Raw genomic sequence first — 11,879 nt, 5'->3', positions numbered from 1 at the left:
GGATCGGTGCAATATGATTGCATAAAAATTGTGCATTAAGCAGCCGATGGCCGTCCATCAGGTCTTGGGCCTCACACCTGACAGACCCTGTCCCCAAGATGGAGGGTGATCAGGTGCTTAATGCACAAGGATTTGTGCAATCATATGGCTTCACTTGCAAATGAGTCCGGTTCATGTATATTTGCAAAATTTTTTCTGTTTTGGGCATGAATCGACCAAACTCCCCAATGTATTTTGAGATCCAAAACCCGACCCGTTTGCATCTCAATTGATGACAAGAGCCTAGTTTGATTCGGACATCAACACGCAAGAATATTATTTTTATATTTTCATTAATATTTTAATACTCAATAAAATGCATTTTAAATAATAAAATATAAAAAAATAAATTCTTATTAATTAAAAAATTAAAAAACTCCCCTGTCTTATTTTCCAATTTTGTTTTTGGAACTTCCAAGTCAAAGCTGCTGTCAGCCTGTCACGTGTCCTCATATCTGCGCATCTTTGTAACATTGCTTGTACGCTATCCTTAGTTGGAAACTAAACATTAAATAGCGTGTCTCGTATCATTTTCCGTGTCCGTGTCCGTGTCAGGCAAGTTAATAACTGACTTTGGATAAACAACTTTTTATCCGAGTCAACCAAGTTTCTGTAACAAACTCAGCCATAACCCGGCTTTAGTCCGATTCACCTACTCAACCGATTTTAACAACAATGCTCAAAAAATCTATTACAAATAGCAGCTTCAAACGCAATACATACTTAGAAGGTGCGGACACCACCACCAACAACTACAAGGCTTTTTGCAATTCGTTAGTTGTACTCTTTGTCAAGTTGTAACGACGCAGCTACCAATATGACCAGGGGAAACTGAAAGAGCAACAAGAGATGCGAGCCTTTCCTTCAAAGGTTTCCTGAGAAGGCTCCTTAGGTAACTACAGAGAAAACCATGAAACTTTTTTTCTTTTCTTGGTTTGAATTCAATTGTTGGTATACCACCATTGAGCATGCTTCTGTCTTCTTGGAGTTTCTTCAAGAAGGTTCAGCAAGGAGAAGGCTTTCATGGGTTGTGTTTTAACCAAGCATGTGAAGAGGCCACCAGGGTATGAAGACCCCACTGCTCTTGCTGCTCAGACCTATTGTGAGCCAACTTCCACATCATTTTATTCCTTTAAATCTAGTCCTTACCTTTGCATTCTTTTTTTTGGCTCTTTTACGTTTTTTTTTATGGGATGCATGATGAATTGCCACCTTTTTCTTGTCAGTTCATCAATGCCCAATACATGTTTTTTTGTTATATTTGAATCAAATCTCTTAGATTTGGTTTACAGTTACTATTAGTGAAGTTGAAGCGTTGTATGAGTTGTTTAGAAAGTTGAGCAGCTCCTTGGCAGACGATGGGTGCATTCATAAGGTAAAGCGTATTCATAATAATGAATAATTTCATGTTTATTTGGCTGAAGAATTTCACGTTCATAAGGTAAAGTTTCTTCATAATAATGAAGAACTTCACGTTTATTAGTGTTTGATGGGTGTTTTATTTTTTCAATTTTAATTAGGAAGAGTTTCAGCTAGCTCTGTTCAAGAACAGTAAGAATCGGAATCTCTTTTCTGATAGGGTAAGAGCTTCGTTGGTCTCTATTTTCCTTTCTTGTCGTGAAGTGTTTTCTTTGAAAAAGTCTAGTTTTCCTGGGGCTTGTTTACTGGAAAGGACGGGGGCCCTTAATCCCTCAGCTTGATCAGCAAAAAATGAGTGGAAGACAGTTATTTTCCATGGAGTTGTGTTTGATATTTCTAGAAGCAAATAATACCCTTTTTATGTCTTTCCCTCTTTAGATATTCGACTTGTTTGATTCAAAACATAATGGTGTAATTGAGTTCGGTGAATTCGTTCGGTCACTGAGCATCTTTCATCCAAATTCACCTGAAGCAGACAAAGTTTCATGTAAGAATGTGCAGACTATCCCAAATTTAATAAAGATTCACTTTAGGTCATACATTATTTTGTTGCCAATTCCAATTTTTAGTTAATACAGATTACTGATATTACAGTTGCCTTTCAATTGTATGACATATGGCACACCGGCTATATCGAACGTGGGGAGGTAATCATCAGACTGATCCCAGCTTTTTTTTTCTATAAAGAACTAGGAATCAGAAGCTAAAACTAATTAGTAATAAAGGTTATCTTCCTTGCTGCTGTTTAACGTTCTTACAGCAGTCACATCTGTTGGTTGCTGTGGCTGCTAAGATCAACCTTGCACAAAGCAGTGAATGCACGTATGTAGACATGTGCGTGCATCCATGTACGGATACATGTGCATATGGAGAGAGGCTCTGGCATGCATTCACAAATATTTAGTCAGGAAAAGGTGAATAGAACATGCGATGATTATTAATTTGCTTGGTAATATCCATCTACTGAAGAGAGATTTTAAAACAATCTAATATGCCTATTTTGGCATGTAACCTGTAGAGTTGGTTCTTCAAAAGTATAAAATTTTTAATTTGATGCATACAGGTTCATTATAGAAATTTTTAAGGATGTACAATTTAGACATTGACCCACTGGAGTTGATCTGCGATGTATTTATTTTTTGACAATACGATCTTACATGGAGTCGGTAAATATCCTTTTATTGATAGTTTGATAGCTATCTTATTATTATTTTCCATGTCAGATGAAAGAGATGGTGGTTGCACTGCTAAATGAATCAGAGATGAGCCTTTCTGATGATGTTGTTGAGTCCATTGTTGACAAGGTAGGTTATTGCCATTGTCTGCTGGGAGGCAAAACGATTTTGTTTTCATGATGATTGCTGCAGAGTTTGGTATTACTTCTATAATGGGGTAGTAAGCTTTTGCATACGTCTGTGTCGTACCTTGACTGAGATGTCCATCTCCCTGTTTTATCCAGACCTTCGCTAGTGCAGATTCAAAGGGGGATGGAAAGATTGATCAGGATGAGTGGAGGGAATTTGTGGCACGAAATCCTTCATCAATACAGAACATGACCCTTCCATATCTAAAGTAAGCTCCTCTGTAAGGATATAGTTTTCAACATTTCAGTTCCTTCTAGTTTCTACGATAACCTGTAATATTGGAAAAATTGCCAAATATCTGATGTGATCTCATGCCATCTAGATAAAAGTTGTCTCCTATGCTTTTACGTTACTCTTGTCATATAGATGTCATGTGATACTTTCTTAATAAAGCTCAGTATTGTTAAATTGTAATACCAATTCAATGTAATTGTATATATATTATATATATATTTTATATATATAGGAAGATATGCACATATGCACATATATATTTCATATATATGTGCATATATCTACCTATGTATATATATATATAATATATTTATTTCTCGTAATAGTCGGAGGGGTAGTTTAGTCTTTTTGTGCATATCCATTTTTGGATGTAATTTCTTTTTATTTTTTTACTTTTATTTTTTTATTTTTTTAATCTAGGTTTGTGTGTACCTTGGGGGGGTGCCTCCAACGGTCACATTTGTGACCGTTGGAGGGTCTCCAACGACTAGAAGTGGAGCCCCTCCAAGGTCTCCACCTCTATATAAATGGGGGTCCTCCCCTTGTATTTAATTCATGGCTTTGGGTCAAAGCCCAAGTGTTCAATAAAGATTATATTCTTTCTTTTTGTGCATTTGTGAGATTGATTGGTTTGTGCCTTTGTGCACAAAGTGTTCTAAGTGTTCTTATTGTGCATGTGTGCACTTGTCCTTCATCAAGAATATTGGGTCTTGATTATAGTATCTTGTTGAAGATACTTTCACATGGTATCAAAGCGAGGTTGAAGAAAGAAGATCGTGTGGATTCTCACTTTTTATCGGTGCCTCAAAAAATGTGCCCTCAATTTTTTGGCGATTGGCGTGGATTTTCTTACTCATCCAATATTTTAGAAGCCTCTTCTATCAAGAAAAATCTAAAACTCTATTGTGATACATACTTTTTTCCCTTGTGTCTCCTCTCTAATGGGTGAAAAAGACTCGCATTTCTCTCTCAGTTTTAAACTTAATGACTCCAATTATCACGTTTGGGCCAGAAACATGGAGGCTCATATTAAAGGAAAAGGGCTTTGGGGTTATGTCCAAGGCTCGATTCCGGAACCGGAGCCTAAAATCACTTTGATGGAGAGAAGATAAATAAATATCCTTGATGGAGAAAAAAGAGCCAAAGACGCTTGAAGATTATAGTAAGAAGCATGAAAAATGAGAGATGAAGAACTTTAAAATCCTCTCATGGATTTTTTCATCCGTTGATACAAGAATTAATGCCAACATTATAAAGTTCAAGAAAGCTTCTCAAGCGTGGGATTACCTTGAAAAAATGTACACTTCAAGGGATTTGTCCAACAAATATTACCTTAAAAAAGAGCCTTGACCCTTTAACAAAACGAAATGACTATTAGAGAGTATTTTGCGGAGTTGTCTTCCATTTGGGATGAGCTTGCCATGCTTGAAGTCAAATGGAGCGGAGAAGCTATTGAGCTTAGGCATAAACAATTAGAGGAAGATCGTTTTTTTAATTTCTTCAATGGGCTTAGGCCCGAATTCAAACAAATTTGGTCTTCTCTTCTATCCGCCTTCACTTCTCACTCTCTTGAAGATGTAATTACTAAACAAAGGGGGAAGAGACTCGTATGAGTATAAGCAAGAATAACCCGAGTGTTCTAGCAACACCCTCCAATAATGAAGAAAATAAGGGTGTTAATGCCATCTCAAGACCGGGGAGCAACTTAAGGACCTACAAGCCTCCCCACTTCAAGAATCAAAATCAAAGTTCAAGTGATCAAGGTGGAAAGAGGGACTATAGCAAGCTTATATGCCACTTTTGTAAGGAATCGTGGCACATCAAGCCTATTTGCCCAAAGTGGAAGAAGTTGCTAGCTATGGCTACCACATCCCAACCTCAAAAGAAAAATTACTCGTCATCTTCTAATGGAGCTCTCTCACTACAACAAATTGTGGATGCACTTCAACCTCTTCTCAAGGGGGCTATTTTCGGAGTCGCTATGTCAACCTCTTCTCCTTCCGATAAGACCTCGTGGCTTTTAGATTTGGGTGCTTCATTTCACATGTCCCCAAGTATTAGTTCTTTTTCAAAATATTCAAATAGTCTTTCTTTATCCTTTGTTTCAACCGCGGATGAAACATCTCTTGAAGTAAAAGAAATTGGAAATTTTGAAAAACAAGGATTATTTATTCCAAAAATTAGATTTATACCCAAATTAAACTTAAATTTGATTTTGGTTTCTCAACTCTCAGATCATGGGTGTGATATAAAATTTTTATCTAACAAATGTTGGATACAGGATCGTCAATCCGGGAGGTTGATTGGAGAAGGCTCTAGGAAATGTGATCTTTACTATGTCGATTCCCTTCAAATTCCAAAGAACCCATTTTGTAATGTTGTCCAACAAAAGAATATTAATGTATGACACAAGAGACTTGGACATCCAAATGTTGTAAAAATCTCCCATTTACCTTTTGTTAAAAATTTATGTAAAAGTGATTTCACTTGTAACGATTGTACTCTTGAGAAAATGAAAAAAATACCTTTTGGTCAAAGATCTATGTTTACAACAAGACCTTTTGAAATTGTACATTCGAATGTATGGGGACCGCCACCTGTTTTATCGAAAGGGGGTTTTGTATATTATGTCATTTTTGTTGACGACTACATGAGTTATTATTGGATATTTTTTCTTAAGCACAAATATAAAGTTTCTTTGACTTTTAAAACCTATAATATGATGATTAAAAATCAATTTAATGAAAATCTAAAAAAATTTAGAACTGACTCTGGTGGAGAATACCTTTCAAGTGAATTAAAAAATTATCTTGAAAGTCATGGTATTATCCACCAAAGATCCTGTCCAAAAACCCCTCAACAAAATGGATTAGCCGAAAGAAAGCATAGACACATAATAAAGACAACTCGAACTCTACTTATTTCTCAAAACATCCCAAAAGGTTTTTGGGCTGAAGCTACCTTAACGTCTATCTATCTGATAAATCGGCTACCTTCTAAAAATTTGAACAATATCTCGCCTTTTAAAATGTTGTATACCAAAGAACCCGACTATAGCCGGTTGAAAATTTTCGGTTGCAAATGCTTTGTCCTTACTGACAAGAACGACAAGTTTTTACCGAAAGCCATTGCATGTGCCTTTCTTGGATATTTCGAAACCCAAAAAGGGTTTTGATGTTATGATATCAAGAATGATAAGTTATATGTTTCCAGAAATGTGAGTTTTCTAGAAAATGTTAGCGGTTTTGAGAGAAGTGAACCTTATAAAGAAAACATGGATTGCTCCTTTTTATTTGAGTTGTTATCACAAGACGATGATGGTGATGATGAACTCACTCATAATGATGCTAACGATAAAGAAGATGAAGAAAATATTTCCTCCCAGCCACCTATCTTCCAACCTAGTGGTGAAGGGGCATCGAGAGATCTTGTAACATATACCCATAGAGATAGAAACAATTTTAGAAGTGCAATTGAAAAATACAGTGAACCTAGTAGCTCCAATTTAACAAATGATGAAAACCTACGGAGAACTGAGAGAAGTAGAAAGATGCCCTCTAGGTTCATCTCATATGATTCCTTTACGCTTAAACATAGAGCTTGTCTTAGCGTCATTCACTCCTATATAGAACCCGAAAACTTCGAAGAAGCAAAAAAAAATGATGAATAACTGAAAGAAATGGAATGTGAGCTTTCAGCTCTTAACAAGGCAAAAACTTGGGAATTTCAAGATCTCCCTAAGGGTAAGAAAGCAATAGGGTGTAGATGGGTATTTAAGGTGAAAACTAAGAGTGATGGATCTCTTGAGAGATATAAAGCTCGGTTGGTTGCAAAGGGATATAGTTAAGAATACAGGATTGACTATGAAGAAACGTTCGCTCTTGTGGCCTGCATGGTCATTGTCCGATGCCTCATCATTGTTGCCTCAATCAACAAATGGAACATCTATCAAATGGATATTAAAAACACCTTTTTAAATGATGATTTAAATAAAGAGGTATATATGGATGCTCCGCCAGGAATAAAGACTCTCAAAGGAAAAGTGCTTCGTTTTCGAAAAGCACTTTATGGTTTAAAGCAAGCCCCTAAGGCTTGATATGATAGATTTAATTCTGTAATGTTAGAAAATGATTTTTCATCTTGGTTCACTGACACTGCTTTATTCGTTAGAAAAATCAATGCAGGGATTATTCTTCTTCTTTTGTATGTAGATGATATGCTAATAACCGGAAGTGATACTAAAGGTGTTAGAAGCATAAAATCAATTTTAAAGGATAGATTCAAGATGTCTGATTTGAGATTTCTAACTTATTTTTTGGGTATTGAAGTAGCATACTCTCATAGAGGGTATTTTTTATCTCAAACTAAGCTTGCCACTGAGATTATTGACAGGTCAAGTATTACAGATGATAAGGTTTGTGAAACTCCTGCTATAGTAGGAGCCAAAATGAAGATTGATGATGGCATCCCTCTTTCGGATCCCACTCCCTCTAGGCAGCTTGTGGGATCGTTGATGTATCTGAGTATTACTAGACCAGATATCTCTCATGCAGTTCATACTGCAAGTCAGTTTCAACATGCACCAACATCGGTTCACATGAGTGTCATCCTGCGGATCATAAGATACATAAAGGATACACTAAATAAGGGAGTATTGCTATCTTCTTCTTCTGAATTAAAATTAATTGCTTATACTGATTCTGACTGGGAAGGTGACGTAAATAATCGTCACTCCACTACTGCTTTTGTGTGTTTTTAGGATACTCGCTAATTTCATGGAGATGTAAGAAGCAGCAAAAAGTGTCTCTTTCCTCAACTGAAGTTGAATATCGAGCCATGACAACTACTACCATGGAGATTGTATGGATTCATCAGCTATTAGAAGACATGGGGATTAATGTAGAAAGGCCCACCAAGCTATGCTGTGATAATAAGAGTGCAATCTATATTGCCAAAAATCATATGTTTCATGAGCGGATTAAACGCATTGAGATGAACTGTCACTATGTTCGAAAAGCCTATCTGAAAAGAGTCATAGATCTTCCATATGTAACTTCAGAATATCAGTTGGCATATTTCTTCACTAAAGCACTATGTTCTCCGTGATTCAACTTTCTTCTTGGCAAACTTTCGGTCATCTTGCCCTAAGTTTGAGGGGGGTGTTAAATTGTAATACCAATTCAATGTATATATATATATATATTTATTTATTTCTCGTAATATTCAGAGGAGTAGTTTAGTCTTTTTGCGCATATCCATTTTTGGATATGTTGTAATTTCTTTTTATTTTTTTACTTTTATTTTTTATTTTTTTTCTTTTCCTTTTTTAGTATAGGTTTGTGTGTACCTTGGGGGGCCCAACATCTAGTCATTGGGCCCCTCCAACGGTCACATTTGTGACCGTTGGAGGGGCTCCAACAACTAGAAGTGGAGCCCCTCCAAGGTCTCCACCTCTATATAAATGGGGGTCCTCCCCTTGTATTTAATTCACGACTTTGGGTCAAAGCCCAAGTGTTCAATAAAGATTATATTCTTTCTTTTAGTGCATTTGTGAGATTGATTGGTTTGTGCCTTTGTGCACAAATGTTTTAAGTGTTCTTATTGTGCAAGTGTGCACTTGTCCTTCATCAAGAATATTGTGTCTTGATTATAGTATCTTGTTGAAGATACTTTCACAAGTATATCATCCATCTACTGGTTAAGGTACTCTTCTGATTTGCTGATATGTTATTGTATAGAATGGGGGTAGCTAAGCCTCCTTGGTTTCAAAACATCTCTGATCTCATTGTATTATCTTTCTTAGGCATATTATCATCACATTCACTGTAATAATATGCCCCTTTCTCCTCATACCTCTCCTCATGCTTAGAGATTCCTTCAATGTACAACCGGTCTCAACTCTATTTAGTACTTATTTCCATCTACAATTGGCCTCAGCTCTATTTAGTACTTCAAATCCATTAGGAATGCTATGTTGTCACTCAACATCATCCTCACTTCAGATTCAGAAGAAACCATCTAGGTGCATGCTTGATATTCAAAGATCAAACAGGTTAGTATTTAAGAAATCATGATAAAATTCTTGCATGTGTAGACAAAGGCATCTTATTCCGCAATCTACACCAGTTTGTATGTCCTGCTTCTAAAGTTACCAACAAGAAAATTAGCAGTTCCTAAATTTTCATTATCTGCAATTCCATGAGGCTTCTCAGTCTGTAATATCCAACTTAAAGTTTCAGCTTCTCATGGCCCTGAGATCATCATCCACCCAGGAAGCCTCAAAAACTTTTCATCAGAATATATTTGAATGGCTTTCTGAACTGCAAAATTTCCTCAAAGCTGCACGTCCCTCAATCTTTGCAAACTTGAAGTGGCAACACATTTTATTTGCTGAATATTTCAAATTTAATCTTCAGGGTCCTTGGGATTTTTACTTGCTTCAATTCATCCATGATCTCCATTTCTTCTTGATATGGATGGTTTCTTATGTAGGAAGGGCAAAACTAGGTTGGCTGTTGCAAGCCACATTTTTTTGTGTACGTGTCCAAGGTATGATTCTGTCAAGATACCTGTTGAAAGTTTGGATGGAATAAGAGGCTGTCTAACTAATATCATGATATTGCATAATCTATTTAGATTGAATATGAATTGGGTAGAACAAGAAAACGCACCATGACAGTTTTCTGCCTGCACTTGAGTGGTGAATGCCAAGAGAGGGCAGGAAAGATGGTGGGTTCAATACTTCAAAATTTAGCAAATGAACAATAACATGAAGAACTGTTGCAAGTAATAAAGTTGCTTCAAACACCAAGCACATGAAACATGGAAAGGCATCATGATAAGATATGCTATGATTTTTGTACTTGGATGGTGAAACTGTGTCATCATTGCTTATGGAAAATGGCATGCTAATAGATAAGAGCAGTCCGGAGATGTGATCATGTCCCCAGTAGTCATTGACTTGTCGCCTAAGCAAAAGATTGTTGGAGTGGGATGTTATCCCTGACTCATATGGTAATATGAAACAAAGACATTGAGAAACAGAAAGTGGTACATAGAAAATGGTGAACTGCAAGACCTCAACACAAGAAAGATAGGTAGCATGTGCAAGCATGCACTTTGTATGGTGGATTAATGAACACAGTTTCAACTCAGAAGCACATGTTCTGAAGGTACAGGTGGTTTTGAGATGTTCAATATGCTTTCATTGCGATATATGAAGAGTACAGGACCACAAGCATCAAATAATGATTGACTGAAATCACTATCATGAAAAATTTTATCCTCTTAAAATGGAGAACCAACAGGACAATGTCCTTTATCCAGACAGGTCTCTGCTGTTCAACTATTTTCCTATTGACAAATGGATGATTTTATTGACCACTTGGATTAGTTGATGCGATGATACCTTTACACAATTTGAAGAGAAAGTTTGCAATGCACATCAGAAACATTAAGATTTCTTGATTATCATGAATGCTGGAACTAGCAATTCTTCCTTTTCTGGCATGCTACGAATTGTGGCCTTGTGAAAATTAAATGTGATCTGCAGAAATATTCTTGCTATTCCCTATGTAATTTGTCATAATCTCATGACAGTTGATAGTCCTTTGTAGTATTCATGTCATTACATGTACTTAGTGTTGCAGACAGATTTATACTTTCTGTCATCTTTGGTGTCACCAATTTGAATCCACTTAAAGTTAAGTACATAATCTTTCACTGAATAGATGAGAGTTGCAGTTATAGTTATGATTAAGAACAAAGCTGAACCCTCCATATATGAATTTTGTATTGTGCATATGCTACTCCGTTCAGCTTTTGAGTTTTGAGCTTTAAGAAAACCCATTGATGAACTTCTGTACTTATATCTCAAAGATGCACAAAAGAATCAACCTATAAAACATCTGGTCGCAGAAATGTTGTGATAGAGGATAGTTCTCTTTCTATGGAGGGAAAATATTTTGTATCTCAAACTTATGGTCATGTTCTATATCAGCTTCTTCTTTTTGTACATTGTTAATTTCATATGGAATAGGTGTACCTCAGATGTCTTTATTTTCCTACAGGCGAGTATACTAAGTCACAGACAGAATTTTGACATATTTTACCGCATAACAAAAACTGTTTTAGTTTACCATTTACCAATAACAGTGGTCCTAAACATCCTAGGAAATCCCAAAGGTCTTTACAGAATGTTGACAAATATAATTAGATGTGTGACAATAGACTCGGAGTATCTTATTAAATGCTAGATTATTAACTTCAAAGCATATTGAAAAGCTACATTTTGCAGGGAGATCACTACAGCTTTTCCAAGTTTTATTTTTAAATCAAAGGTGGATGATGGCGTATTATGTCACTCGGTGATGAACTCAGCTACTTGAAAGAGGTAGAAGTCTAGGCATACTGTAAATAAGTTGAAGAAACGGTTGATATGGTGGTGAGCAATGGAGCCATGCCCCTGTAATTCTGTTTCAGGATTTGTCTGTGAAAAATGTCCTTCCGCACTCTCTTGGTTCTCAAGTTTTTTTGTATGCCTGGCCTACCTACCGTAAACATTTAGTCAATGAGATAAACTGTGATTGCATGACAAGTAAATAAGACTAGCTTTTAACCTGTGAATTCTGAGAATAGTACAAATGATTTGGTTATTCCATAATCCATACTGAAAGTTAAATTTTTTGACCAATAAAAAACAACACAATTACCAGATTTTATGGTAGCGAGCAGTTTTTACCTTACAAACATGCAGATTATATTCTAAAGTACTTTCAAAGGATAGTTTATTCCAGAAATGACGTAGATGGTACTCACTTTTGG

The 11,879-nt window shown here is 36.2% G+C and overlaps 1 protein-coding gene across 3 annotated transcripts; it reads left to right on the top strand.

Moving 5' to 3' along the window:
- Positions 1 to 845: 845 nt before the first annotated feature.
- Positions 846 to 11,654, top strand: LOC149836960 (calcineurin B-like protein 4). Of its 3 annotated transcripts, none has more exons than XM_090007190.1 (9): positions 846 to 931; positions 1,028 to 1,141; positions 1,332 to 1,414; positions 1,560 to 1,619; positions 1,837 to 1,945; positions 2,053 to 2,105; positions 2,682 to 2,762; positions 2,918 to 3,030; positions 11,353 to 11,654. In XM_090007190.1, the coding sequence occupies exons 2-9, from the start codon at positions 1,063 to 1,065 to the stop codon at positions 11,441 to 11,443; spliced, it is 669 nt and encodes a 222-aa protein (XP_089863316.1). In that variant the 5' UTR covers positions 846 to 931; positions 1,028 to 1,062; the 3' UTR covers positions 11,444 to 11,654. The 3 variants fall into 3 exon arrangements, with proteins under 3 accessions (XP_089863316.1, XP_089863318.1, XP_089863317.1); XM_090007191.1 differs by having other exon boundaries at positions 861 to 931; positions 1,041 to 1,141; XM_090007192.1 differs by lacking the exon at positions 11,353 to 11,654 and having other exon boundaries at positions 2,918 to 3,034.
- Positions 11,655 to 11,879: the final 225 nt, after the last annotated feature.

This window comes from Nuphar pumila, chromosome 5 (genome assembly GCF_984573655.1).
Source record: "Nuphar pumila chromosome 5, dmNupPumi1.hap1.1, whole genome shotgun sequence".
NCBI lineage: Eukaryota > Viridiplantae > Streptophyta > Magnoliopsida > Nymphaeales > Nymphaeaceae > Nuphar > Nuphar pumila.
This window is presented reverse-complemented; position numbering and strand designations above follow the sequence as displayed.

Bases quoted from the DNA above. Each gene is read 5' to 3' on its own strand.
- LOC149836960 (XM_090007190.1), top strand. From the start codon at position 1,063: ATGGGTTGTGTTTTAACCAAGCATGTGAAGAGGCCACCAGGGTATGAA. The intron at 2,106-2,681 runs GTAATCATCAGA...TTTCCATGTCAG, and splicing joins GCTATATCGAACGTGGGGAG to ATGAAAGAGATGGTGGTTGC. The intron at 2,763-2,917 runs GTAGGTTATTGC...TGTTTTATCCAG, and splicing joins TTGAGTCCATTGTTGACAAG to ACCTTCGCTAGTGCAGATTC.